The sequence below is a fragment of the Galleria mellonella genome, unplaced genomic scaffold (genome assembly GCF_026898425.1).
Source record: "Galleria mellonella isolate WM207_F2 unplaced genomic scaffold, CSIRO_AGI_GalMel_v1 utg246, whole genome shotgun sequence".
NCBI classification, from domain to species: Eukaryota; Metazoa; Arthropoda; class Insecta; order Lepidoptera; family Pyralidae; genus Galleria; species Galleria mellonella.
In genome coordinates this window covers 780,933-804,100 of record NW_026442050.1, presented here as the reverse complement: position 1 = coordinate 804,100, position 23,168 = coordinate 780,933, and the positions used below count along the sequence as shown (strand labels likewise).

At 40.2% G+C, this 23,168-nt stretch overlaps 2 protein-coding genes across 2 annotated transcripts in view; one reads left to right on the top strand and one right to left on the bottom strand.

Moving 5' to 3' along the window:
- Positions 1–13,269, top strand: part of LOC113517325 (ankyrin repeat domain-containing protein 29) — a 64,895-nt gene extending 51,626 nt beyond the window's left edge. Inside the window, exons 3-8 of the mRNA XM_052894894.1 lie at positions 61–159; positions 828–926; positions 3,039–3,137; positions 4,582–4,779; positions 7,707–7,802; positions 8,154–13,269. Coding sequence (XP_052750854.1) covers positions 61–159; positions 828–926; positions 3,039–3,137; positions 4,582–4,779; positions 7,707–7,802; positions 8,154–8,387 — 825 coding nt within the window. The 3' untranslated portion in view covers positions 8,388–13,269. The remainder of the gene's footprint in view (positions 1–60; positions 160–827; positions 927–3,038; positions 3,138–4,581; positions 4,780–7,706; positions 7,803–8,153) is intronic.
- Positions 12,408–18,304, bottom strand: LOC113517556 (lymphokine-activated killer T-cell-originated protein kinase). The gene is made up of 5 exons (XM_026902261.3): positions 17,975–18,304; positions 17,586–17,881; positions 16,656–16,851; positions 14,746–14,955; positions 12,408–14,005 (listed from the first exon to the last, which is right to left on the bottom strand). Exons 1-5 carry the CDS (start codon positions 18,072–18,074, stop codon positions 13,845–13,847), a joined length of 963 nt encoding a protein of 320 aa, XP_026758062.2. The 5' UTR covers positions 18,075–18,304; the 3' UTR covers positions 12,408–13,844.
- Between the last annotated feature and the right edge of the window lie 4,864 nt (positions 18,305–23,168).

Genomic DNA, 23,168 nt, shown 5'->3' with positions numbered 1-23,168 from the left:
TTAGGCGTGCAGTATGCTTCCTTAGCATCCCTGTTTTATAAAGGTGTTGCTTGCCCCCAGGACGGCACAACACCCCTGATCCTGTCAGCGGCGATGGGCCACACGGACTGCGTTCGCGAGCTGCTGGAGCAAGGCGCCGACCCTGCCTGCTGCAGAACGGTATGAACCCAATACATACGCACCTTGTCGCTTACTTTTGCTGTAAAGCTTATTAGAATGAGTTAATGATCTGAAAATTATACTACGAGTATTGGAGTACAATTTGGACGGAATTTGATAAAGTATTAGCAACATGCCGCCGTTTGCGCCCGGCATAGAATGGGCCACCCCTTCCTTACCCGTGGGTGTCGTAAGAGGCGACTAAAGAGGGCGAGGGATGGGTAGCAGCGTCCCTTTTAAAACATCAGCAAAGCCTAACTGCGGTTGCCAAGCATGGCAACTACTGGCAAAACTCCATTTATGGGGAAGGCTAATTTAGCAGTGGATAGTTAAGGGCTGAAATAATTAAAAAAAAATTCACAAAATACTTAAGTATGGCTCACGCGTATAATTAGGCGCTTTCTGCGGGTCAGCCATTGGACGACAACTGTCACGTCAGGGTCGTTCATCACGTCACCGTGAGAACACCAATTATGGAGCAGAGAGAAACTGTTCTCTCATTTTTTCGATCTTTCAATTTTGAAATTATTCAAAAAGTTGCTAACAAGCTTCAATATAATACAGTATATTTTCACCAGATTTCAAAAAAGTAGATTTTCAATTAGGTTTCGTAAAGATCGTTGTGTGGCGTACACGAGTAAATCGCTAAGGTGGCTGCTTTATGTCAGACAGGAACGAGCGCGTTGTTCTTCGCGGCGCAGGGCGGCTTCCTCGACATCGCGAAGCTGCTGCTCGACGCAGGCGCAGCCATCGACGCGCCCAGCACGGTACGGACACCAACAACTGTTTATTCTATTTGGTGTTATTTCTCTTTTTAATTTTTGAACCGCTTCCGAGAACGAGGTTCTATTCGTATGATTTTTCTTTGTTATGACAGAATTACATAAAATTCAAATATTTTTTTATCAACTGATAGACTTGTTAACAAGCACTTATAAATCGTGATTTTTCGTTATAGAGTATAGGAGTGGGACAAGGTGGAAGTCGTCGGTTGGTTGCTATTCTAAGTATAAAAACAAATGGGAAATGTGCGTCAAACGCACATATAACGCACAATGTTACAAGATCGTGTAACTGCAATGGCATAAGTAACACTGATTGCCTAAAATATCTGGGTGTTCAAATTGATGAAAACCTATCATTCAGGTCACATATTGTAAATTTAGCATCTCGAGTCAGGAAATTAATTTATGTGTTTAAACTCATACGTCACAGTGCCAACAAGGAGGTTCTCAGATTAATATATTTTGCAATGTGTCAGTCTATTGTGCAATACTGTATTAGAGTGTGGGGTGGAGCGGCAAAAACGCACTTGATTCTGCTGGAAAGAGCTCAAAGATCTGTACTCAAAGTAATGCTTAAAAAACCTGTTCGATTTCCTACAACAGACTTATATAGATTGTCTGCTGTGCTAACTGTTCGTCAGCTATACATTCTACAAGTTTTTAAATCGTGTCATAAAAATTCACTTTGTCATCTTGACCACCCAAAACTATTAACAAAAAGAATTTATAGAATTCGTGTTCCTTGTATTAAAACCACATTTGCAAGTCGCTTACCACGTTTTCTTCATCCTTACATATACAATAAAATACTTAAATGTTGCCAAATAAAGAATAATACTTCATCACAGGCTAATAGACTTGTAAAAAATTATTTACTTTCATTAAATTATGAGGAAACTGAGAATTTCATGAAACCCTGATCCTGACTGTGTACATATATATACGCACGTACCTAATTATGCACGAATGCACAAGCATGCACGCACGCACTCACTCACTCATACACAACATACACACACACACACACACACACACACACACACACACACACACACACACACACACACACACACACACACGCACGCACGCACGCACGCACACACGCACACACACACACACACACACACACACACACACACACACACACACGCACACGCACACGCACACGCACACGCACACTCACGCACGCACACACGTACTCACCATTTTACATAGTTTTCCTTATTTATTTATTTATTTTAGTTTTTGGTAAATAAAGTGTACTAATAAATAGGTAATCGCACTCATAGTCCCCAAGATACAGGTCTGGCCTAGTTTGGGGACTGATGGTAATGCAGATATTTCCTCGTTGTATATAAATTGTAAAATTTTAATATTATTTTTTTATTTTTATATTGATATTTAAAGTACTTAATAAAAAATTAAATTAACAAATTAAATGAGATATATTTTCAGCCGACTTTAAAAAAGAAGGTCTCAATTCGGTCGTATTTTCTTTTACGTTTGTTACCTCATAACTCCGTCATTTGTAAACGGATCTGGATTTTTTTGTCTAAAAAGATATACTTACAGATTAGTCCCGTAGAAATTTTATCAAAGTCGACTCATTAGTTTAGTTTTTAAATGTTTTTTTTTTATACAACTTAGTATGGCAAACAAGCTGACGGCCCACCTGATGGAAAGTGGTGACCGTCGCCTATAGATATGAGCAGCATCATAAACATAACAGAAACTATTTTTTTTTTAAACGGATGATAATGGAATGGTAGCCCCACCTGCGCTAACGGTATACGATGACGGGGCACCAGTGAGAGGATGATAGGATGATAGGTGAGAATGAAAAGATTGGTCAGTTAGCCCATCGTGATGAATATATCTGGAGATTAGCACGATGATTTCCAGAGGGAACCACATTGAGGTCGTCCTGACAGGGTATACTGCTAGCAATGGCACTGGTAGTCCGGATTACTAACAATCCTTTCCCCCCAGAATATACCATTTAATTTACTGTAAGAGATATTCAGTTTTTATATAATTCAGAAAGCACATCTATTTATTGCTTTGTTAATATATGATTCTGTATTATAACTTCAGGACGGCGGGACACCACTGTTCGTAGCGTGCCAGTGTGGGCACCTGTCGGTCGCTGAGGAGCTCATACAGAGAGGGGCCAATGTCAATTCCTGTATGAAGGTACGTTGTATTTGTTCTCTGAGGGCCTACCATGAAATATTTTCCGAAATTTCGGGGACGAACGAAACAGAAATTTGATGTTAAAATTACATAATACATGCCGTTTAAAATTATTAAAAATGTTTAAATATCGTTCCTCTGGACTATTAGGATAGGATTTATAATAAACGAAATATTAAGCTTCATTTACTGGGCCGATTTCGGTACGAACAAAAACACGAAATTTAGCCCGAAATTTCGGAATTTCATTTCATGGTGACCACCCAGATTTATTTTTATATAATGCAAATTAAAACATTATTAGTTTTTAGTTTTTGATTGTACGTAATTGTTATCAATTCTGCCAAATTTCGTCATTAGTTGCTCCAAAGATTTTTTAATATTTCCGTATAATAGATTCAATGTTGCCGTGTCTTTTAGAGCAGGCCATGTCCTGTAAAACTAACCATAATTTGAAGTCTAAAGGGTTGAGGTCTGGGTTAGATGAGGGCCAGTCTTCAGCTCTTATAAAGTCCGGAACATTGGTTTCAAGCCAGGCTTGGGTAGTTCGTGCCTTGTGACCAGGTGCAGAGTTCTGCTGAAAAGTCCACGGTATATTTTTAAAAAGTATATTGCGGAGAGGTTTCAGAACACGATCCAAGACTGTATCTTGATACACTTTGGCTGAAGTTTTCACTCCTTTTTCACAAAATTGTAGTTATGTGACTCCTTGATAAGACACGCTCCACCAAACCATCACTGACACAGGATGATGATCACGTTATACCTTTCCAACTTCTTGAGTAGCTTCTTTAGAACTGTAAGCGTACAATTTATCATTTTGCTTATTGTAGGGTTCTTCAATCGTGAAAAGTCTTTCATCGGTAAAGTGGATATTTCTGTGCCTTTCATCTGCGTATCGCGATAGGAGGCGTTTTGATCGATCCACTCTCTTTATTTGTAAAGATTGATTTAGGACATGTCTTGTATATCGACGATAAGTACCGAGCTTCAGGTCTTGATTTATAATATGCAACAGAGTCCTAGCGAGAATCTTCATTTCTCGCGATAAGACTTTTTGCTTCCTAAAGGGGTTTCGATAAATTTTGGTTTTAACAGCATTATCGGCCTTTGTAGTTCTAACAGCACGCGGCCGCCCCGATCTTCTCTGGTCTTCGACAGAGGAAGTGTTGTTGTATCTGTTGATAGTACGATATACAAATATACGGCTGATACCAATGGTATGGTATGGTATCGATGGTGCGAAATTGAAAGTTTTTAAAATAATAAACGTGTTCCAAATTCAAAATAATTAAGCAGTTGAAAAAAGTTTTTATGTAACAATATTTCTGGCCAGACTAGTTAGATGTTAAACGGGTATGTCTTGCTTAATTATCATTATTTCGAGTTCACTTGGATCGGGCTGCGTCTGTAGTGACGTACCAGTGATGTATGTCGGTCGCAGGACGGCGCGACGCCGCTGTTTATCGCGGCGCAGAACGGGCACGCGACCGTCTGCGAGCTTCTGGTGCGGTGCGGAGCTCGCGTGGACGCGGCGCGGGCGGACCGCGCGACGCCGCTGTGGATCGCGGCGCAGTGCGGCCACGACCACGTGGCGCGCACGCTGCTGGCCGCCGGCGCCGCCGTCGACCACGTGCGACAGGTAGCTACACCGCGTACACACAGTACACACTGTACACACTGTACACACCGCGCGGCGCAGTGCGGCCACGACCACGTGGCGCGCACGCTGCTGGCCGCCGGCGCCGCCGTCGACCACGTGCGACAGGTAGCTACACCGCGTACACACAGTACACACTGTACACACTGTACACACCGCGCGGCGCAGTGCGGCCACGACCACGTGGCGCGCACGCTGCTGGCCGCCGGCGCCGCCGTCGACCACGTGCGACAGGTAGCTACACCGCGTACACACAGTACACACTGTACACACCGCGCGGCGCAGTGCGGCCACGACCACGTGGCGCGCACGCTGCTGGCCGCCGGCGCCGCCGTCGACCACGTGCGACAGGTAGCTACACCGCGTACACACAGTACACACTGTACACACTGTACACACCGCGCGGCGCAGTGCGGCCACGACCACGTGGCGCGCACGCTGCTGGCCGCCGGCGCCGCCGTCGACCACGTGCGACAGGTAGCTACACCGCGTACACACAGTACACACTGTACACACTGTACACACCGCGCGGCGCAGTGCGGCCACGACCACGTGGCGCGCACGCTGCTGGCCGCCGGCGCCGCCGTCGACCACGTGCGACAGGTAGCTACACCGCGTACACACAGTACACACTGTACACACTGTACACACCGCGCGGCGCAGTGCGGCCACGACCACGTGGCGCGCACGCTGCTGGCCGCCGGCGCCGCCGTCGACCACGTGCGACAGGTAGCTACACCGCGTACACACAGTACACACTGTACACACCGCGCGGCGCAGTGCGGCCACGACCACGTGGCGCGCACGCTGCTGGCCGCCGGCGCCGCCGTCGACCACGTGCGACAGGTAGCTACACCGCGTACACACAGTACACACTGTACACACTGTACACACCGCGCGGCGCAGTGCGGCCACGACCACGTGGCGCGCACGCTGCTGGCCGCCGGCGCCGCCGTCGACCACGTGCGACAGGTAGCTACACCGCGTACACACAGTACACACTGTACACACCGCGCGGCGCAGTGCGGCCACGACCACGTGGCGCGCACGCTGCTGGCCGCCGGCGCCGCCGTCGACCACGTGCGACAGGTAGCTACACCGCGTACACACAGTACACACTGTACACACTGTACACACCGCGCGGCGCAGTGCGGCCACGACCACGTGGCGCGCACGCTGCTGGCCGCCGGCGCCGCCGTCGACCACGTGCGACAGGTAGCTACACCGCGTACACACAGTACACACTGTACACACTGTACACACCGCGCGGCGCAGTGCGGCCACGACCACGTGGCGCGCACGCTGCTGGCCGCCGGCGCCGCCGTCGACCACGTGCGACAGGTAGCTACACCGCGTACACACAGTACACACTGTACACACTGTACACACCGCGCGGCGCAGTGCGGCCACGACCACGTGGCGCGCACGCTGCTGGCCGCCGGCGCCGCCGTCGACCACGTGCGACAGGTAGCTACACCGCGTACACACAGTACACACTGTACACACTGTACACACCGCGCGGCGCAGTGCGGCCACGACCACGTGGCGCGCACGCTGCTGGCCGCCGGCGCCGCCGTCGACCACGTGCGACAGGTAGCTACACCGCGTACACACAGTACACACTGTACACACTGTACACACCGCGCGGCGCAGTGCGGCCACGACCACGTGGCGCGCACGCTGCTGGCCGCCGGCGCCGCCGTCGACCACGTGCGACAGGTAGCTACACCGCGTACACACAGTACACACTGTACACACTGTACACACCGCGCGGCGCAGTGCGGCCACGACCACGTGGCGCGCACGCTGCTGGCCGCCGGCGCCGCCGTCGACCACGTGCGACAGGTAGCTACACCGCGTACACACAGTACACACTGTACACACTGTACACACCGCGCGGCGCAGTGCGGCCACGACCACGTGGCGCGCACGCTGCTGGCCGCCGGCGCCGCCGTCGACCACGTGCGACAGGTAGCTACACCGCGTACACACAGTACACACTGTACACACTGTACACACCGCGCGGCGCAGTGCGGCCACGACCACGTGGCGCGCACGCTGCTGGCCGCCGGCGCCGCCGTCGACCACGTGCGACAGGTAGCTACACCGCGTACACACAGTACACACTGTACACACTGTACACACCGCGCGGCGCAGTGCGGCCACGACCACGTGGCGCGCACGCTGCTGGCCGCCGGCGCCGCCGTCGACCACGTGCGACAGGTAGCTACACCGCGTACACACAGTACACACTGTACACACTGTACACACCGCGCGGCGCAGTGCGGCCACGACCACGTGGCGCGCACGCTGCTGGCCGCCGGCGCCGCCGTCGACCACGTGCGACAGGTAGCTACACCGCGTACACACAGTACACACTGTACACACTGTACACACCGCGCGGCGCAGTGCGGCCACGACCACGTGGCGCGCACGCTGCTGGCCGCCGGCGCCGCCGTCGACCACGTGCGACAGGTAGCTACACCGCGTACACACAGTACACACTGTACACACCGCGCGGCGCAGTGCGGCCACGACCACGTGGCGCGCACGCTGCTGGCCGCCGGCGCCGCCGTCGACCACGTGCGACAGGTAGCTACACCGCGTACACACAGTACACACTGTACACACTGTACACACCGCGCGGCGCAGTGCGGCCACGACCACGTGGCGCGCGCGCATGTAAACAAAACTTAGACGGATATTTGTTACTTTTTTACGCAAAAACTACTGAACGAATTAAATTTGGTACACGATTTATATCATAATTTAGTACATATACATATAAATAGATATAAATGTACAATGCTCTGTACAATCATTAACATGATATCAATATTCATGAATTGAAACAAATGCAATGATATACTGTAATGAAACTTTAGTGAGAGCGTATTCGTACGTTGCAGGACGGCGCGACGCCGCTGTTCAAGGCGGCGCACAAGGGCCACGCCGCGGTCGTGGTTGAATTGCTCAAGTATAATCCCAACTTGGGCATACTACCTGTGAGTATACATAAAATGTTATATAAATGAATGAGTATGAATGAGTATACTTTATTTGCATTATACAATATAGGAAATAAACAAGACAATTTACATACACAACGATGCAATTGTATAAGTACAGTAAGGCGGTCTTATTGCTGAGAGTAATCTTTTCAAGACAACCTTAAGGTAATGGATTAATTGTTGTACAAGTAAATATAATAGTGCCTTATATAATTAAAAAGCATCTTTTGCAAATTAAAAATATATAAAAGTTATATACATATATACACACACATATACATACATATACACGTACATATAAATGTATAAAAAGTGAGAATGTGTCGATGTACTCCCGGCGGTCAGAACGGTGAGTCGGCGCTGCACGGCGCGGCGATGTTCGGGCAGCTGGCGTGCGTGCGCGCGCTGGCGGCGGCGGGCGGCGCGGCCGCGCTGGCGGCGCGCGACGCGGCGGGCCGCACGCCGCTCGCCGCCGCGCGCCTCCAGCGCCGCCGCGACGTCGTCGCCTACCTCGAGCGGCACCACGCCGCCGCCGCCGCCGCCGCCGCCGCCGCCGCCGCCGCCGCCGACCGCTCCTAGCGACCGCAGCCCTCACCACTCTAACGGTAATAATGTAAGAAAGACTCTGTTTTCCGCACTTAGCCTCTCATTTGGGCCGTTGTGCGTCACTCGAACGGTAATCCGAACATTGACTCGCTCACATTTCGTTTTAAAGCCGACTAGAGACCGCTCCTAGCGACCGCAGCCCTCACCACTCATACGGTAATCCGAACATTGACTCGCTCACATTTCGTTTTAAAGCCGACTAGAGACCGCTCCTAGCGACCGCAGCCCTCACCACTCAAACGGTAATAATGTAAGAAAGACTGTTTTCCGCACTTAGCCTCTCATTTGGGCCGTTGTGCGTCACTCGAACGGTAATCCGAACGTTGACTCGCTCACATTTCGTTTTAAAGCCGACTAGAGACCGCTCCTAGCGACCGCAGCCCTCACCACTCAAACGGTAATCCGAACGTTGACTCGCTCACATTTCGTTTTAAAGCCGACTAGAGACCGCTCCTGGCGACCGCAGCCCTCGCCACTCATACGGTAATCCGAACATTGACTCGCTCACATTTCGTTTTAAAGCCGACTACACCGAGCGCCCGCAGTGTATAGGGTCGTAGATAACTGGGGGGCCTACCATGAAATTAAAATTCCGATGTTTCGATTTCAATTTCGTGTTTTTGTTCACACCTAAATCGGGCCAGTAAATGGAGCTTAACATTTCGTTCGTCACAAATCCTACCAATAAAAGTGCCAAGGAATAATAATTTCATATTTTTAAACAGTATTATGTAATTTTGACATTAGTGTTTCGTTCGGATCCGAAATTTCGGAAAACATTTCATGGTGGGCCCTCAGATTATGTAATAATCGTATATTTTTACGTCAAGTCCTTTACGAGATAGTCTGGGAAAACAGAGGACCTAACATGATATATTTTTCCAAATTTTGAGGACGAACAAAATAGAAATTTGATGCTAAAATTCCAACGTACCGTTTAAAATTATTAAAAATGTTAAAATAACGTTCCTCTGGACTATTAGGATAGGATTTATGAACAAAATGTTAAGCTTCATTTACTGGGTCGATTTCGGTACGAACAAAAACACGAAATTGAACCCGAAAATTCGGAATTTCATTTCGTGGTAGACCACCCGATTTTAATCTTGTAAAATATTATAATTTACTGTAGAACGCTCCAGTAACTCTATGTATTACAACTATGCGTTTAGTATTCTATTTTTTTTTTTAGTTTTTAAACAAAACCTATTTATTTCAAATTGTAAATGAATTATTTATTAAACTACCCATGTTATTATATTTAATATAAAAACAAAATCGAATTCAATAAAAACACACTTTTGCATTATTATTTATTTATTTAGCAATGTATAAATTAATAGAAAACTTTGTATCAAATATTTTTTTATTGAATTCAAACAAACATGTCCATTTTTTAAATAATATAATATTTTTCACAGTATGTTTGGTACAATTGTAAAAATTTTTTTTAACTAAATGATAATATTACCATGTATTTATTTCGAAATTAAAGTTTAATACTTACGTAGAAAATACTTGACTAAAAACAACTTTATGTCAACTACAAAATTCGAGTTGTTCTTACCACGTTTTTTACCTTACCACTTGACTAAACTCCCATCTGATCAAATCAAAATATTTATTTTGCAAAAAAAAAAGACTTCATGTATCAATTTGTAATTATTTTATTTACTTAACTAAAACGGTACAATAGGAGTGAGAATCTTAAATTTTAACTCATGTTGTAATCTCAAATTTATTGTTAAATATTATAAAAAATCTCATGGATTAAGTACATACTCGGTAATTGTAAAGCTTAGAAATCTCACGGGTGATATACCTACAGAAAACTACAACTATTTTGTGTATTATGTACAATTGTATGTACTATTGCTAGCCATACGTCTATTAGCTTTACCCACCAGTCTCTGAAATGAATATTTTCCAATATTTTCTATGAACCAAATTTAATATTTATAAAAAATACAGGTTACTGTGATAACAGAATATAAAAATGCCCAATCCGACGAGGGTATACAAAAATAGTTTTTTTTATTTTTTTTATTGGTGAAACGAATGAATGAAATAGTAACCCCACCGGTGTTATCGGTATACACCGGCGGGGCACCAGTGAAGGATGATAGATGAGGATAAAGCAGGTCAGTTAGCCCATCGTGACGAATTCAACGAGAATTGTTCACGATGGTTTCCAGGGGGAACCACGTGGAGGTTGACTTGATAGGGGCATATTGCATGGGGCTGTCAAACTCCATTGCTAACAATCCCTTCCCCCACAAAAATATAGTTTAGTTTTTGTTTCTCCTACATCATTCGGATTTAGTTTTAAAATTTGAAATTGGATTATTTTTTTTATTTTATGGACCATGCATGAATCTGTATTTATTCCAATCTTGGTAGTAAATAAAAGAGACGTCATTTCAGTAACTGGTCGTTAATCACTCGCCTTACGCATAATACCTCACGTGACTAACCATAGCTGTAGTGTTACTAATAAACGCGGTAGTGGTCTGGAGGTGAGAGTATAACTCCCGGCCATCTCTCGGTGCAAAATGCCTTATTTTCGACGTTAACTCCCAATATCGATCCATCCAGGATAGATTTTAATACAATCGCTGTTGAAGAATGATTTATTGAGAGTAGTGTTTGCTGGAAATTATCTTTGGTGGAAATCTGACCATCCTCAGCAACAAGGATCAAAGATACCAGTTAAATATTACAGCTAGTTTTTGTTTTTATTTTTGTTGGGTGAAAGTGGTATGGTAACCCCGCCTGCGCTAACGGTATACACTGGCGGAGCACCAGTGAAGGGTGATAGATGAGAATGAAAACAGGCCATCATGATGAATTCGTCAGGAATTAACCATGATAGTTTCCAGGGGGAACCGCGAGGAGCTCGACCTGGTTGGATATATTGCTAGCAATGGGATTCTCAGCGTCCATTACTAACAATCCCTTTCTCCCCTTTGTTTTATATTATATCCACTTCGCCTACATGCCACTACTGTTCTCAATACTATAATTTTATAATCTAAGTTCATTATCGGTGCTGTATAGTGAATAGGCTAAAGCATAATACATTATTGTTTTAAGCTAGTCGCAATGTACTTTGATCGTTTGCTTTTGTACTGTCGATTGGTTTATTAATCGAACATTTTGTTTCATATTCTAATTATTATATTTATTTATAAGTTCATTTAAGTATTTACAATGTTAAAATTTTTACTAATTCACAACATTTCTAAACATTGTATTTATGTTCAATGAAGTAAAAAGATTGTCTGTTTAGTACAATACTAAAGTACTTAAACTATCGTCATAGTCGTAGAATACTGACGGATCTAACCTATATTACATATAAAGATCCGTCAGTATTCTACGACTGTGACGATATATGAAGCTTAAAAATGGAGATTGTAAATAAAAACAATGGCAGCAATTTCGACCTTAAAAATTATATTTTGTCGTATCAATGTCGCCGCCTATTAATAAACGCAATGGAAGACAGTTTTTTATAATTGCTGTATTAACTAAGAATATTCTAACACTGCTCTTGGGTCTGGAGATATGAGATAGAAGACATACGGTAAGTGATATCAAGTCCAAATCAGTATTAAACCTGCAATCTCCATTTCATAGCTTCTCTGTCAAATACATTTAAAAAAAAAAGCAATATCGTAATCAAATGACAGGCTGTATGGTTTATGTCCACATGAAATCATCCAATACAACTTTATTTTATTATATCTAAATATAATTTTAACAACCGGTTTAGCTTACGTGTAATTTAGTTGAGAAAGCTCGACTAGTTTCAGGACCATTTCAAGACCCATAGTCTTGAGCGGCTGTGACGCGAGCTGTAGCTTTCTCGGTTAAATTACACACAAGTTAAACCGGTCGTTATTATATTTGCGTTTTACATATAGATATATTTTGATATTTTTGCGTTTTACATATTGTCAGATACCTGGCTTCTTAAATAACATTGCTACATTTTATACTGCCATGTTCCACACCTTATTTTTTTTTTTTTTAATTAAATAAGTATTTATCAATTGTTTATGCTCTAAGGGTTAGTATAGACTATTAAAAATATATTTTTCATACAACCTTTTCGCGGTAACAATGTAGATCCATACCGAAGGGTACATAACTAGTAATTACTTACAAATAAGTACACAACTATTGTATTTTTATTAGACTACAAACGATTTACCCTCTCCCAGCTGGTAGACAAGTGTAACGAATGCATACCAAATACGAGAATCCACATGAATAAATAAGAACGAGACGCAGTACACACTGTCTCGTTTTTTTGTGTGCGATAACACAAAAACAAATCGTCATAGTCGTAGAATACCGACGGATCTGACGAATATTACATATAAAGATCCGTCAGTATTCTACGACTATGACGAGATATGTATGAAAGAGCAGGGACTATTCCTTTATCTTTTCAATAATTCGTTTACAGCTTATCTAAAATGATTTTATTCAAATCATCCGATTGATACACTCATTGCAGATATGAAATGGCAACTGATATTGCAGATAGCAAAAAATGGCAACTTATTTAAATTTTAACACTGTATTTCCTTTTACTTCTCCCAGTCCATTTTATCTTCTATTGACATATTTTTTTTTTATAATTAATAATTGTTAAACTTAAATTAACAAGATGAAATTTTGTTTTACAAGTGTATGAGCGAGGATATGAAGACGTCAAGTGTCAATGTATGTTGTATATTAAATAAAATGAGGTTGAATATGTATGTACTAGATGTATAAGGTACAGTATTTTGTTGATTTTTTATTTATGTTAATTATATTATTATAGTTGTTTTAAATTATACAATGTTTTATTATAAAATAAAACAAATCCTTCTAAAGTTATTAGTAAGCTTTGAATATTTTCAAAGCAGATGGAGCTTTAAAACATTGCATCTCCTCAATAGGGTAAAACAGTGGTGCTGGTGCAGCCTTTTAATTTCTTTTTTTTTTTATATGTTAAAAAGTCCTTTTTTGACTTGAAATAATTGTCATATTTTGTTTGTACTCTTACTTCTTTTTGCTTTTTTTTATATATTATTTTATTTTTTTAATCCAAATACAAAATATGCAAAATATTCAAAATTTTCATACCAATTTACAGTTCTTTCGCCCACAATGACTATGTAAATTTATTGCACCTAGTTATTTCAAGACAATGCATAAGCGTTCTACATAGATACGTCTGTGTCAACTAATGTTTCTGCCAATCAGCTGTGCTTGCATGTCTGTTTCGGCAGTGAAATCACACAGTATACTGATACTTTAGTCCTTAGAAATAGGAATGCATGAAGGTTATCGTGGGCGTCACAGTGTATTTTGTGATGTTCTACAGATTGTCCTATTGGTTGTCGTTCTAAATTGCGTAAAAAGATACAGAGACTATAACACGAGGTGTTGTGAGAGCATGTCTGCAGCGGCGGTAGCGAGGGTGGCTGCTGACGGCCGCAGCGACGGCAGCGACTCAGTGCAGCAGCAGAACAGCGCCAGAGGATCGGAGTACACTTTCTCAGAGATGTCGGCCGGCACCAGGGGGCGGGTGCCTGGAATATAACAATTGTACATAAAAAGATACTGTATGTGGTGACTACAATACCATTTCTAGGATGTTGTGTAAATTCAAATTTATCTGTATTCAAATAGGCTTATTCACAAGCACTTTTAAATCGTCATTTTAATGTATCTACTGCAAAGTTTGAAATATTGTTACCCGCTTAAAAGAACCTACAAGAAACTCAATTCTAAAAAGCATCAGCGCAGGATCGACTGACACCATGCACATCTGTCATTCAAATAATCGTTTAGTGTGTCTTTGTTCAATAAGTAGTTCCTAATAACAGTTTTAAATTTATTAATAGGTGGATCCAAAATTTCGAAAATTTCGAAATACGAAATTCTTCAATGTTTTACTTATAATTTTTTTTTATATACAACTTAGAATGGCAAACAAGCTGACTGTCCACCTGATGGAAAGTGGTAACCGTCGCCTATAGACACGAGCAGTACCATGGACATAACAGAGTATACTGTTACGCCCATGATACCCCCCTATGCGTTGCCATTCCTGAGGACTCAGATGTTATTCCACTGTACCCAGTACATTCACACTATATCCCACCCTTCAAACCGAAACACAGCAATGCAAACACAACTGCTTCACGGTAAAAACACGAATGGGACAGAGGTACCCAAGCAATCTACTTTGATTATGATCGTGTTGATTTGAGTATGATTGTGTTGGCAAAGACAGATATAGTAAATAATAATATAGTTTGAAACTGACCATATTTCTCAGAGAAGAAATCAACCTCCATACTAGCTGTGCTGTCATCCAGGTCTATCACACTCTCGTCGAGTGTATCATCATCTATTTGGGAATGTGGTGGCATCAGTGACATCATCTCCCACAGCGTCAGACCAAATGGCCAAATGTCAGTTTTGTTTGATATCTCCCCACCGTTGATCACTTCTGGAGCGCTCCATGCTTCTGTGCCTGTAATATTAATAAAATATAATAACTTTTATAATTTTTAATTATATTGAAATATTTATTGCAGATGGTAGTATAGCAAATTTTTTTTTTGATGGGTGAAAATGGTATGCTAATCTCCGCCTGCGCTAACGGGACACGCTGGCGGAGCACCAGTGAGGGGTAATAGATGAGAATGAAAACAGGCCAATTAGCCCATCATGATGAATTCATTAGGAATTAACCATGATAGTTTCCAGAGGGAACCGCGAGGCCGACCTGGTTGGATATATTGCTAGTAATGGGATTCTCAGTCTCCATTACTAACAATCCCTTCCCCCTGGTAGTATAACAATTACTACATGTGGTTCTGGGATAGAATGGATCATCCCTTCCTTTCCCATGGTTGTTATAAGAGTCGACTAAGGGAATTTAATGGTCAAGGGATCAGCAGCAGTGTCCCTTTTAAAACATCACCAAATCCTAACTGTGGTTGCCAACTTGCCTTCCAAGTGTAGCAACTACTGGTTACCTCCTTTATGAAGGATGCTTATGTTCAGCAGTGGACAGTTAACCGCTAGTAAGATGATGATGATGATGAAGATGATAGTAATTAGTATTAGAATATGAAGTTTCCCTTTTTTATAAAAAATAAAACTTATAAATATATATTTTAAATATTAAAGCATTGTTATTATTGTTTCATTCCTATGACAACTTCATTTGTGCAGTGATGGCGAACCAATTTAAAAAATGAACCATTCTGAATTGGATTATTTATTAATTAATTTATTTTTGTGGTACAACAACAGATTACAAACAAAACTTTTAACAATAGAATACAACAATAGCATTATAAGTTTGCAGTCCAATTATAGTTGTACTCAACATTCACAGAGACCAAACAGTATACGTTGATTTTAAATACAAAAAAGAATTAATGATAAAAACTACATACAAAACAAGAATCAAAAACAAAACTACAAAACTATGCTTAAAAACTATTAGGTTATCAATGTATGTAAAATGCTTCGATATGATGAACATTTCTGATAGAATATGATTGACATATTCTATCAGAAATGTTCGATCCGATTTACAATCAATGTCATTGTACAATTTGCACATTCTGTATATTGGATTATTATATGACACATTATTGTTTGCGAATGGCATAGAAAAAAAAAAGTTTAGTTGTATGAGAAGAGTGTTCAGGGTGATTAGGGTTTGGGTGTTCAGAATTGTGCCCTCAGTTGCCACTTTCTTCCTCATAAAACAGGTTTTCATACCTCGTGGACCAGGTGATTGATGCAATAGTGTAACAATTATTTATAATATCCCAAGGATAGAGTAAACAATGAACAATATACCAGTGAATGCTAATAATAAAAGTATTAACACATCGCTGACCAGGAATCATGGTTGAAATCTTTGGAATTAAACTTAAATTGTAATAAAAATTGAATTACAAAGTAATTGTTTAGTCATGAACCGTTGTAGTCCAAATGGTGTTGCCTGTCATGGTAAAAGGACATACCTACACGCTAGTGCAATGACTTTTTTTGTTCTTTCTCATTAACTCGTCACTGGTCAGCAACATTTGGATATGAAATGATGAGTAAACTCATTACCGGCCAGCAGTGTTAAATATGTTACTATACTAAGCCATTCAGGTAGCATGGATATAGCAGCAGTACTATAAAAAAAAAACATAAGACACTCACCAAAATAAACAGCCTTGCCAGCATTCTCCTTGTCAAACACACCATTTTCGTCCAGTGGCAAAGTGACGCCGAAGTCACACAGCTTACAAATAACAAAATCTCCATTCACCAGGATGTTGTATGACTTCATATCACCATGTAGCAGCTGCATCTTGGTGTGCAAGTAGTCCAGTGCACTTGCAATGTCCGAAGCGACCTGTAATTGTTACCACATTTAGGTAGCAGGCAGACAATTTTTTTTTTAATAATGACTTATTCTTAAGTCATTATTAAAAAAAAAAATTGTCTGCAAGATGAGTTTTAGGTTAAATTTTCTATTGTGAATTTAGAGTTTTTATGAAAAGAAACTAATGGTTTATCTAGTGTTAGGATTAATGTGAATTATTTTCATGTGGTCTTTTTCATTTAAAAACATAAATAAAAGTTTAATAATTTTTGATTAATAAAGAAAAGAAAGAGATTGTTACAATTTACTATTCCTTTCTTTTCTTTTTAATTATGGCAATAAAAATGAATGTGTATAATTATAGAAATAGAAAATTTTTTTCTTGATATAACTTAGAATGGCAAACAAGCTGACGGCCCACCTGATGGAAAGTGGTAACCATCGCTTATAGACATGAGCAGTACCATGGACATAACAGAGTATACTGTTTCGCCCATGATACCCTCCATGCATTGCCATTCCTGAGGAGAATCATATTTCAATAATTACTAAGTAATTTTAAGTGTTGTGTGTGTGAATGTGGTTTAAATCAGCACATTCTATGACACACCATTAAAAGAAATGTTTATAACCCATAAACGGCTGAATGGCTTTGAGTGAAATTAGATAATATAGACAAAGAACGACTTGATTAACACATAAGTACATTTTAACCTAATCCGTACGAATAAAGTGAGTGTTATTATATATTGCCTTAAAGTTACCTTCAATATTTGTTTTGGCGTGAATGGATCTCCACCATTTTCTACACGTTTCTCAATCATATCGCCCAGAGACACATCACAAGCCTCCATACCCAAGTACAAGGTTTTGGCCTTACTGAATGCGCGGAAACCGACAATGTTTGGATGGGACATGCGTTGTAACAGCTCTGCCTCGACTTTAAGACGCTCCGAGTACACTTTGTTCTGTTTCACGCGTTTGTTCAGCATTTTTAATGCCCACGGTGATCGGATTTGACCTGCACGAGGCGATCTTACTAACTGCATAACCGATACTCCTGGTGAAAACAACAGCGAAATTAATACCTAAACATAGCTAATAAAACATTAGGCAAAATTGTGCTTCAAAGGAAACTAAAAGTTCTGGTTACCTGTACCATATCCTAGTCGATTCAGAAACGGCGATGGCGGTATTGTTATTTTGTCATCATTACTTTTATTTTTCCTTACAGGAGTCTGGAACTCAGACATGATTTTCACTTCACAATGGATACCGTTCGAAATTACTTACTAATTCTACTTGGTGATTACAATTTTATTTTGTATTAACTCTTTCTTCTTATTTTCATACAGAAATATTTAAATTATTTGCCTAGTATAAATAATATGTTCAGTAATAAGTTCGGTAAACTTTCAATTGAAAATTTGAACTACGTTCGTTTACAGAAGTGACAGCTTCCCCACTTTGTTTTGAATTTAAAAGTGTGTGGTGTTCGTTTTAGTGTTGCTAACTCAGATTAAGTTTTCTAGTTAAACCAAATTGAAAAAGGTGTGGTTTAAAAAATTAGAAATTTACACTAAATATGTAGTTATTATTATTAAATAACATTAATATTACTGCAATATGATTAACCTATTAAATAAAATAATTACTTATACCTTTTTGAAGTTCACTAAAAATCACAAAAAATATATTTTTACAAACAAACAAACACCAAAAATAAACGAAAATGTTTCTTAATATAAATGAAGATATTGTTTTTCATTTCGAAGTTAATTCTTTTGAGCCATTTTTGGTTATCCTTCTGTACTTTTGTTTTTGCGTAACTTTGAATAAGAAAGAAAGAAAAACAGTGTACCTTATGGAAAGCGATCATCATCATTTATAGATATGAACAGCATCATGGTTCTTCTCATGCATTCTTAGGAAATACTTCTTAGTGTCATGCCTCCGTATCCTATAATTTCACCCCCATATATCATGTTTCAAATATAATCATACTACATTACATACCCTTCATAACAAAATTAATTATTAAGTAATAAGTAAATAAAACATTTTCTATTATTTTAGAGAAATTTCTCATTTTGACGCATGTAAATGGGGTTCATATATGGAGCCATAAATTAAATGCAGAGAAATAAAGCTAGATAAGCTTTTACAGAACTAATTTGGCAATACTGAATTTTCGTACTTCCGTACCATAGATTAAGAAATTCTCTTTCAATGTTATGTTCCATTTTATTTCTAATATTTGTTTTTACTGAGTGGTCTTTAGATATTTTATATTTTACACTTACCACAGTTTTACAATTATAAATTGTACAAATCCATTATTCTGAAGTCAGATAAATAGATTACCAGAGGGAAACTTTGTACAAAAGTCGATTGCTTGGGTACCTCTGTCCCATTCGTGTTTCTACCGTGAAGCAGTTGTGTTTGCATGGCTGTGTTTCGGTTTGAAGGGTGGAATATGGCGTGAATTTACTGGGTACGGAGGAATAAAACCTAAGTCCTCAGGAATGGCAACGTATGGGGGGTATCATGGGCGAAACAGTATACTCTGTTATGTCCATGGTACTGCTCATGTCTATAGGCGACGGTTACCACTTTCCATCAGGTGGGCCGTCAGCTTGTTGGCCATTCTAAGTTGTATAAAAAAAAAGATTACAATCAATAATAAAATTAAATTCAACAAAAAAAAAAAATAACTTCAATTATGACAAAACCAGTTATTTTGTTTTAAAACTAAACGAATTTTTATAAATTTTATATGAGATCAATCTATACGTATTTTGTATTTTACAAATTGGTTAACTACTGACGGAGTTATGAAGTAACAAACTTAAAAAATACAACCGATTTCAGAATTTCCTTCTTTTTGAAGTGGGTTGAATTAAAATAATAATCACGGATATCTAATGGGCAGCTTTTCTTGTTTATAAATACAACGACAAGCTCGGTGGTGTAACGGTGTAGCGGTTTAATACATTGCTTCACGTTCCGATGGTCGCAGATTCCACTCAGCATAATATGGTCATTAATACCTATTATACTTACAAATGAAATGAATTTATTGGCCAAAAATATTATTAAAATTAAATTAGTAATGTGTTAAGTATACACTTAAGAAAATTAAATAAATCACAATTAAATATCTACAAGTTGTTTAGTTAGCGAAAAGTTAATTAGTTAGCGACTAGATGGCGCTGTGTGTGTATTTATGTCTAATTTTATGTGTAATTTATTTATGACTAGTGAGTGATGCGCCCGGGCTTCGCATAGATATCTTATATAGATAGAAAGATAAGTTAGTATTATATATATACAATACATATATATGTACAAGTATGTTAAAACCCACCAACCTAGGTTTCTATGCCCAGGTAACTCAGGTATTACCATGTATTAGGTAAGTGCCTACCCATCACATATTTTTTGCTAAATGCAAACAAGTCACGCAGTTTGCTGCATATCTTAAAACCGCGATACACATAGTAAGTGCCTATGGAACAATCTCTAAGGTGTTATTTGGCGGAAGTTTATATCAATGGTTAGTTGATTAGAAATAAACAAAATAAACAAAATGAACAAAGCATCACCATAGCTTCCCGAAGCGTCGCAATTGTCTGTCAATTTTTTAAAATAATTTAATCATTTTCAATGATACTGATCAGTAAAGAATTTCGATAGTCGTTCGATTGGGTAACCCGCTTACATGGCTGTTTCTGTTTGAAAAAAGTACAAAGTTTGAAAAAAATGAGGTATGGGAATGAAATTACAGAGTAGGCATAGAGGTTTCATCGACGTGGCACCGGTGAAGGATAACAGGTGAAAATGAAAAGTCTGGTCAATTAGCTCATCGTGATGAATTCAGTTGGAATTCAGCACGGTGGTTTCCATATGGGACCACGTGGAGGTCGACCTGACAGGGTATATTGCTAGCAATGGAACTGGTAGTCCGCATTACTAACATTTCCTTCCGTTAGTTCTAAATCGATTTTAAAAATACTTTAATCATGTAAAAGGATATATTTACAGATTGGTTCCATAGAAATTTTATCAAAATAGGCTCAATAGTTTAGTTTTTGATTCAAAATAACTGATTTTCTCACGATTGCTGACGGTTTTTTTTCTTTAACACGGTTTTTAATATATAATTAATTATAGTTCAAAGAATGTATATGGCTGTGTGTATAAAATAGTATACTCCGGTATAAAATAGGGCACTCCTTCTTTTCCTATGGGTGTTGTAAAGAGGCGACTGAGGACGAGGGATGGGCAGCAGCGTCCCTTTCAAAACGTCTCTAAAAGCCTAACTGTGGTTGCTAACCTACCTGCCAAGCGTGACAACTACTGGTGAAATTCCCCTTATGAGAAAGGCTTATGTTCAGCAATGGACAGTTAACGACGGAAATAATAATAAAAATAATAATAATAAAATATATATTTTGCTTGACTTTCGGTTTTATAACATTGTTTTGTTTGTTACGACGCGTTACAGAGTCATACAGAGTAATAGATACGTTGACTGTTCGCTTGTTGGTTAATTCATGTGAAAGAGCACAGATACGGAATTCAAATAAATGACGCAACTGCTTCCCGAGTATGTACCATGGTGACATCTATCACTCTAACGTTATTTTTGAGTTTTATGTATATATATATATACATAAAACTCAAAAATAGGTTACCAGATCGGGAAAAAAGGTTCGTTTTAGGGACAGACTTGTCCTGTGAGACACTCGTGTTTATTTTTACACAAATTTATGACCACCATGGTTTCCACTGGAGACCGCGCGGTGATAGATCATTTATTTTAATGAGCGATAGTTGAATGGTAGTTTCGCTTGTGTTAAAAGTATACGCTGGTGAAGCACCAGTGAGGGAAAACAGGTGAGGATGAAAGGCGAAGAAGGTTGACCGATCATGACGTATTTATTCACTTTACAGAATTAAGCGTGATGGTTTGGTGAGGTGTCAAGGGGGACTGTGAGAAGTTTGATGTTACAATGGCGTTACCGCGAAGCGTGACAGCTATTGGCAAATCTAATCCAAGGGAGAGCCTTATGTTCAGCAGTGGATAGTAACAGCTTGTATGATGTTGATGAATGGGCTTACTGAACTCCATTACTAACAATCCCTTCTACACCCCTCCGGGCCAGTCTATTTTTTCATAATAGAATAGTAAGCCCGCCTGCGTTAACGGTATACACTGGCGGGGCACCACTGAGAGATAATAGGTGAGAATGAAAAGGCAGGTTAGTTAGCCCGTCGTGATGAATACACCTAGAATTCAGCATGGTTTCCAGGTGGTACCACGACCTGACAGGGTATATTGCTAGCAATGGCTCATATTACTAACAATTCCTCCCCCCCCCCCCCCCGGGTTAGCAATATACCCTAATAGTCTATTAGGGTATATTGCTAGTAATGAGGGCATTTGCCTTCTGTGCTAACAATGCCTTCTTACCAATTTTTACTAGTAAATTACCATTGTTTATTGTATTGTTTATTTATTTAAACTTACTTCAATGCACATTTAGATATATTATGAGATATATTAAGAGAAACGGGTTGATAATAAAAATGCTTAAATATTGTATTTCTCTTTTAACACGTCTTCATCGGTAGGAAAACAAAAACTAATAATGACAAAATTCTAAAAACATAAGAACAATAGAAATATAAAAATATGACAGACGGAATATGATGGTCAGTAATACGCCCCCCCCCCCCCACCCCCGCGGAAAAAGTAAGGCTCACAGGACAAGTCTGTCCCTAAAACGAACCTTTTTTCCCGATCTGGTAACCTAACATATATATATATATATATATATATATATATATATATATATATATATATATATATATATATATATATATATATATATATATATATATATATATATATATATATATATATATATATATCAACTATCGCTCATTAAAATAAATGATCTATCACCGCGCGGTCTCCAGTGGAAACCATGGTGGTCATAAATTTGTAAAAATAAACACGAGTGTCAATTATCGTTATTAATTCCTAGTGAATTCGTTACGATGAGCCAATTGACCTGATTTCCTCATCAATCATTCTGTAAAAGGCCGGCAGTACACTTGCAATTTCTCTGAGGTTACGGGTGCCCATAGGCATTGATGATTATGAGGAGATGAGCCAAATGCTCGTTTACTCGTAATGTTATAAAAAAGAAATCTCTCACGGGTACCCCACTGTTGTATACCGATAACACAGTCGGGGTGGGGGGAAAGGGATTGTTAGTAATGGAGACTGAGAATCCCATTGCTAGCAAAATACCCAACCAGGTCGAGCTCCTCGCGGT

Coding starts and splice junctions, on each gene's coding strand:
- LOC113517556 (XM_026902261.3), bottom strand. CDS start 18,074: ATGTCTGAGTTCCAGACTCCTGTAAGGAAAAATAAAAGTAATGATGAC. Junction 14,956..16,655: donor TGGCAAGGCTGTTTATTTTG/GTGAGTGTCTTA, acceptor TTAATATTACAG/GCACAGAAGCATGGAGCGCT. Junction 14,006..14,745: donor TTTCTTCTCTGAGAAATATG/GTCAGTTTCAAA, acceptor GTTATATTCCAG/GCACCCGCCCCCTGGTGCCG.